General features: G+C 41.6%; 1 protein-coding gene across 1 annotated transcript; it reads left to right on the forward strand.

Annotated features, from left to right (window-relative positions):
- Positions 1-1,327: 1,327 nt before the first annotated feature.
- On the forward strand, positions 1,328-5,119 carry LOC140116816 (dermaseptin-PT9-like). The gene is made up of 3 exons (XM_072133247.1): positions 1,328-1,446; positions 2,257-2,340; positions 4,949-5,119. Exons 1-3 carry the CDS (start codon positions 1,343-1,345, stop codon positions 5,061-5,063), a joined length of 303 nt encoding a protein of 100 aa, XP_071989348.1. The 5' UTR covers positions 1,328-1,342; the 3' UTR covers positions 5,064-5,119.
- The last annotated feature ends 1,856 nt before the right edge of the window (positions 5,120-6,975 follow it).

Genomic DNA, 6,975 nt, shown 5'->3' on the forward strand with positions numbered 1-6,975 from the left:
ATATAACCCCTCTTTTGGCTTTTGTCCATGTTGAATTGGGACATTTGCAACAAAACATTTATAAAAAAAAGACAAAAGTTACGGCTGCCTGAACAGGAAAAGCAGGGTCTGACTATGCAACGGAACGTCCCTTTATGTGCAGAATTTTTTGCACGTCGGGCAGAATGACGATTCTTAAATACATATGCAAGCAGTTTGCATGTTATTTTTAATGCAACGTCCAACAGAAAACTGGTGCAAACTCCAACAACATTTGTGGCTCCTTGTGTTCATCATCAGCCGGAGCTGGAATTTGTCTGTTTTTTGAAACTGCAACATTGTTTCCATTTTTGTTGAAAGTACAAAGAATATTAGTAACAACAAACAAATAAAGAAACATTCCCAGAATCTAAGTGTCCTACAACATATAAGAGCAGCTAATAAATGTGTCCCTCCTCATACAGTATAGTATCATCCCTCCTATTAGTCCCACACAATAAGGGACAGAGCACAATAACTAGTGGCGGCTCCTGTAGTGACTTGTATCTCACAGGGGATTTACATTCCTCATCTTCCCCGAGCAGTGAAGCATTTTATATACATGTGACTTTGTCTTTATATGAAGTGATATAAGTTATATAGAAAGCCGGACCCCTGTCCCTCCCCCCTTTTCCCTGGAATAATACTGGGACTATATTGGTTGTGTGCACCTTGGCAGGGGGGATACTGGCTCATAGGAATATACAATGTTACTTACTTGTACCCCTATAAATGGGTCTATTCCCCCCTCTGTTATACCCGTGTTATCTGTCACCTGCTGCGGGTAAAGCCGCTGTATTGGCCGGGATCATCGCTCTGCTGGATGTACAGGATAACATCTGCGATTGGTGCCAGCTCCGATCCTGAGTGTTACCGGCCATGGGTAAAACTGGATTTGAGTTCTGCAGATCTGATCCTGCAATGTTTGGTACGAACCTGAACACAGGTCACTATCACTATATATAACCGAGCTACACCTATAGATCTCTGCAGCCTCTTCATAGGATCAGACACATAATCCAGGACTGAGCTGCATTTTTGGGATGGAAGATGGAAGTACATGAGATTATCTGTAGATCTTTCTGCTTCTGCCCCAGTCTCCTGATCTATGTGATATAAACATGTTTTCAGTAACTGAGGAGACAAACTGTGTCCTGACAAATGTCATAAGATCTGTCAGGTGTCAGTATAACAGAATATTTGTATGTTCTCAGTCTGGGAAAATATTATGGGATTATAAGTCATGAGACGCACAATACATCTAAGCGCATGAGAACAATAAACACCAAGATCCGGGATCGGGTGGACTCATCGGTGATGACTTATGGCCCCAGCCCCTAAGTGTCTCCTATATAAACCCTCATCCCTAGAAGTGATCTATACTGAGGTGTCCTGTCCTCCTGGAGTCTCCACATTCTCTATCACAAGGTGGGAATTGTTACTTATTATTCTGATACTTTTATGTATTTTGCTCTTTAGTTGATGTCACTTCCATTAGGTTTATGTCCTTATGGTCGCAGGTTATACTTTATATTATCTGAGATAAATTCTATTTCCTTTTGCTCAGTTTCTTTCTGTCTATTTGTAAGTAAAGATAAAGGAAAGGAAGGAAGAAAGTAAATGTTGTGTATAAAATCTCTTGTGGAGACAGATGTCATTACATCAGGACAACTTCTAGACGCCCTTATACCCTACAATAGCAGCGGATATTCTACTGACACAAGAGACATGAAGGGAGAGGACTGAGCCCTTTATATCCATCACCAGATCTGTACATCCCATGAGGGGCAGATATTATACTGATACAATTATACATATAGATCACTAAATAATCAATTACAGGGATATTCCAGGACAGGCAGAGGGTAAGGACTCTAAAGGGAATCTACCACCAGGATGAAGGATTGTAAACCCAGCACACTGACATACTGGTGCGCGCCCCCTCTGGCAGGATCTGCTCTTCTTTAACCTCCTTTGCCCTTGTTTTTAAGGAAGAAAGGCCTCCAGGTCCCTTACACACCTGTAAAGTCATTTGCATAATTATAAAAGCCTTTCAAAAAAATAAATCTGGGCATAAGAAGCTTAAAGAAGAGCAGATCCCAGCAGAGGGGGCGCACACCAGTATGTCAGTGTGCTGGGTTTACAATCCTTTATCCTGGTGGTAGATTTCCTTTAAAGCTCAGACGGATCATTTTAATTATGAATAATAATACATTTCTGCATTAATATTCCTGACAGATCAGACATGACTTTCCTGAAGAAATCCCTTTTCCTTGTACTTTTCCTTGGATTGGTCTCCCTTTCCATCGGTGAAGAAGAAGAGTAAGTGCTCATAGTATATAATGACACAAGTAATGACATGGATGTTCCCATTGTTAGGATAATCTAATATATAAAGCTGAGTGTATGTGTGTGTATGTCTGTATATGTATATATATATATATATGTCTGTATATGTATGCATGTGTGTATTTGTATATTTGTATGTACATATGTGTAGGTGTGTATATGTATGTTTTTATATGTGTGTATATGTTTGTTTGTTTATGTATATGTGTGTATGTATGTTTGTGTATGTGTATGTATGTATGCATGTATGTGTGTATATGTATGTGTATGTATGTATATGTATGTATGTATGTATGTGTGTATATGTATGTATGTGTGTATGTATGTATGTGTGTATGTATATGTATGTATGTGTGTATATGTATGTATGGATGTATGTATGTGTGTGTATATGTATGTATGGATGTATGTATGTGTGTATATGTATGTATATGTATGTAAGTGTGTATATGTATGTATGTTTGTATATGTGTGTATGTATGTATATGTATGTATGTGTGTATATGTATGTATGGATGTATGTATGTGTGTATATGTATGTATGGATGTATGTAAGTGTGTATATGTATGTATGTGTGTGTGTATATGTATGTGTATGTAGCAAAGTAAGCGATGAAGCAGCACTCCGTATAGTGAAGCATGCTTGAAAATGCCTTTATTGATAAGGTCAAACGTTGGAATAAAGCCAAATATTTTTCACTATACGGAGTTCTGCTTCATCGCTTACTTTGCTATTACAGTGGGTTGTGTCTGAACCCGTTTGGAAGATTTTTGCACCCGGTTTTATCCCCTGCTCGGTGCCGCTCCACAACAGGATTTGTGTATGTATGTATGTGTGTATATGTATGTATGTATGTGTGTATATGTACGTATGTTTGTATATGTGTGTATGTATGTATGTATGTGTGTATATGTATGCATGTATGTATGTATGTGTGTATATGTATGTATGTTTGTGTGTGTGTATGTGTGTATGCATGTGTGTATGTATGTATGTGTGTGTATGTGCATGTATGTATGTATGTGTGTATATGTATGTATGTATGTGTGTGTGTGTGTGTATGCATGTGTGTATATGTATGTGTGTATGCATGTGTGTATATGTATGTATGTATGTATGTGTGTGTATATGTATGTATGTATGTATGTATGTGTGAGTCTGCTATAGGAATCAGCAACGTTTTGTTTACAATCTCCACATTTTTCACATCTGCTCCCTGTGACGCCGGCAATGTCATAGAGTAGGCTTTGAGTCCAAATTTTCACAAAATGCACTCACTCAGAAAGATGAAATCAAAATGAAAAAAGCCATTAGCGCCCCAAATTCTATCATACCCAGGGGGAAAGTTTATTTCCAAGAGGCGACGCTTCAGTGACCTTCACCTTTCTCAAGCAAAATACAAATGTACATCAATCCGTCACCAACTTTTACCCTTCATGTCTCCACAAGAACTCACCCCTATGGGTGGAGATATAAAGGGACCCCAAAAATTACTGAATTTACTGTCTCTATATTTCTAAATAGACGTCTTATAGCAAATACATGGTAATAGACAAGTCCTATGGACGCCGTCTGTACATGTTGTAGGGAGGAGGCGTCCAGGCTGCGTCCAGGTTGCAAGGAGGCTGCTGCAGCGTAACAGTGTCTCATCTTATACTCCTTGCCCTCATGTCAGATTTTGTCTCCCTTCATCATGTATGAACAATCGGCCCGGAAAACTTCCCCGACGTTTCTTACCCCAAAGTCCGTTCTGTATGTTCTGCCTTAAAGGTCCAATATTTGCCTTCTCCAGTCCATCCTTAATATTCCTGGTTCTTCTATAGGAGATTAGGGGGGATTATTAAATTCTGCTTTGTCAGTGAAGTATCTATTCAATATGGACCAATGAGTTTTGATATTACCCACGATGCACTTTGTATATATATTTGTAAGGAAACATTTGTACTTTGCTGAGAAAGGTGAAGGTCACCGAAAGGTGAAGGTCACCGAAACATCTTAGAAATAAACTTTCACCTTGGACTGTGACTGAATTTGGAGCTGCCGGCTATTTCCACATTGATACCAAAGGAGGTTTGTGTGGCAGAACCTGTGCCCCGTCCATTATTAGGATATATAACACTGCGCTGCCTCAGACTTTCCAGGAGATAGACGGACACACATACAGATAGATAGACATAGACCACAGGGGTAAGAAGAGGAGGCTGCTGGGGGGTTTAGGGGTCTGTAGTGGTAGAAGCTATGACCTGTAGTCTATGTTATACATATATTCCACCAGAATCCTACACAATGGGGCAGTTTCTATGAAGTTTGTACTGCGCTGCTCTATCTGTTGTGACCCGGCTTTGTCGACTCCTCTGTCTCTATTGTTCCATCCTTATTTTTGTGTTTTGCACTGTGATGTAGGGAGGGGCTGTCTTCTAGTTGTCCTGTACCACCTAGTGTAAATGAGGAAACAGGTAGGGCCTTTGGTGGGGTCAGTGTCAGGGCTCATTGTCTTCTGTGTTCCTGTATCTGCTCCCTGCATTACAGAGACACAATTACTATAATGTATCATTAACTTTATGTCATCTTGTTACACAGGAAAAGAGAGGAAGACGACGAGGATGAAGAAGAATATGACGAGGAGAAGAGAGCGGATAGCGCTTATTGGGATAAAGTTGCAAAATTGGCGTCTCTGGGGTTCGGGGGGAAATAACTCCATGAAGCAGAAGGATTAATGATCCCCTAACATAATAAAGCAGATATAACTGACTCCATGTTCTGTCTTCTTTACATACAATTCATCTCCTGCATCCGATTCTGGAGGAAACTTGTAATATTTTACACTTTCATCCTGATAACATCATCAGGAATAATGATGGACGTCTATTCTGTCTCTGAAAGGCGTCCGACTTACCCCATAGCCCAAAATAAGCAGCAGTGAGATAGAAAGGAAAACTTCACCTTTAATAATATTCCAGATACAAAGGAAATTTCTGCGTCCAACAATTACACAGAATAAGAGAAACCAATAACAGCGGCTGCTGCGTCTCTAGTGACAGAGAAATGACATGTGACAATGGGGCAGATTTACTTACCCGGTCCATTCGCGATCCAGCGGCACGTTCTCTGCGGTGGATTCGGGTCTACCGGTGATTCACTAAGGCAGTTCCTCCGCCGTCCACCAGGTGTCGCTGCTGCGCTGAAGAGCATCGGAACGCACTGGAGTTCACCAAGCCATCCTGGATGAAGGTAAGCGCGTGTCCCGCGACACTTTTTTAAAAAATATGTGGCGGTTTTTCCGAATCCGTCGGGTTAACGTTCGGCCACGCCGCCCAATTTCCGTCGCTTGCATGCCGGTGCCGATGCGCCGCAATGCGTTCGTGTGCGCCAAAAAAACGGGGCAATACAGGGAAAATTGGCGCAAATCGGAAATATTCGGGTAACACGGGAAAACGCGAATCGGACCCTTAGTAAATGACCCCCAATGTGACTGTTATGAGACAGGAGTCACCGGGTTGTACAAATCTCTGAGGCATCACACATGGTCACCGCAGCAGCCAGTTATAGTGACACGTACTATACGGATGCAGCCGGGTCACACATATACATGGGACCATATTCAGGGATTGTCTCATATGGGACTCGGTAACTGGTGATGATTTTGGCAGGAAACACCAAGGGACGTGGACTTTATTGTCCTCACAAACACAAAACATGGAAAGGTCTTACATAATTATCATGTGATCTCCGGGTTCTGGGGAATTTCCCTTCCAGCAGGATTCTGGGATAGAAGAACATCTGGGATCTGGATTTTGGTTCCGTCCAGTGGGAAAAGACCATCTATGACCATATTGTCCCTATCCGGTGTCTAATATATCCCTGACCCCAGGTATTTGATCAGGTGACGCCTGTTTAACCATTCGCCTACCGCTGTACGATTATATATGTGGCAGTGGGAGGCGGCCAATTGTGAGTGGCTGTATATAAGCGCCGGCTCTTTAACCCCTTGACGCTCCCTCCATGTTATATAACGGGCTGTAAGGCAGATCATGGACATGGAGATCTCCTGCACTGACAGCGTCTTCTACATGACCTCATCCCTAAGGACTTGCTGAGATCAGGAGAGAAGGAACCAGAGGCCGTCCCCAGGATGTTCACACCATGAGGAACAAATTATGGGGCTCACAGGAAAGATTGTTATAAAAAGTGCTGAAGCTTCGTTATTCTTCTGGCTGTCGGATGGTTTGTCTGTCAGGGAAGGAGAATGATGGGAGCGTCCAGCGCTGCAGGGACTGCACACACACTGACACCGGCAGCACACAGGGAAATAACACACATATATATAACATCCATCACCTGCACATAGTTATCTCACTATAGGCAGGAGATTGCAATATAGGGAATTCAAATTGAGTTTTTTTTTAAACTCAAATCAGACAAAAACTCCTTTCCCACCCCCCAAACTGACAGTAATTACAGCCTGTGTACAACAAATATAACCAATAGTCCATATGACAATATACCTTCGCTAATAGTACATTAATATATGCAATATATTACATATACAGCGATAAAGGACTGCAACGAACATGAACTGAGTATCCAGCAGTGTCCAGCCATGGACC

Source organism: Engystomops pustulosus, chromosome 2 (assembly GCF_040894005.1).
Source record: "Engystomops pustulosus chromosome 2, aEngPut4.maternal, whole genome shotgun sequence".
Lineage (NCBI taxonomy): Eukaryota > Metazoa > Chordata > Amphibia > Anura > Leptodactylidae > Engystomops > Engystomops pustulosus.

Excerpts from the sequence above, each read along its gene's own strand:
- LOC140116816 (XM_072133247.1), top strand. The coding sequence starts at position 1,343 with ATGGCCCCAGCCCCTAAGTGTCTCCTATATAAACCCTCATCCCTAGAA. Across the intron at positions 1,447-2,256 it reads TCCACATTCTCTATCACAAG|ATCAGACATGACTTTCCTGA; the intron begins GTGGGAATTGTT and ends TATTCCTGACAG. Across the intron at positions 2,341-4,948 it reads TCCATCGGTGAAGAAGAAGA|GAAAAGAGAGGAAGACGACG; the intron begins GTAAGTGCTCAT and ends CTTGTTACACAG.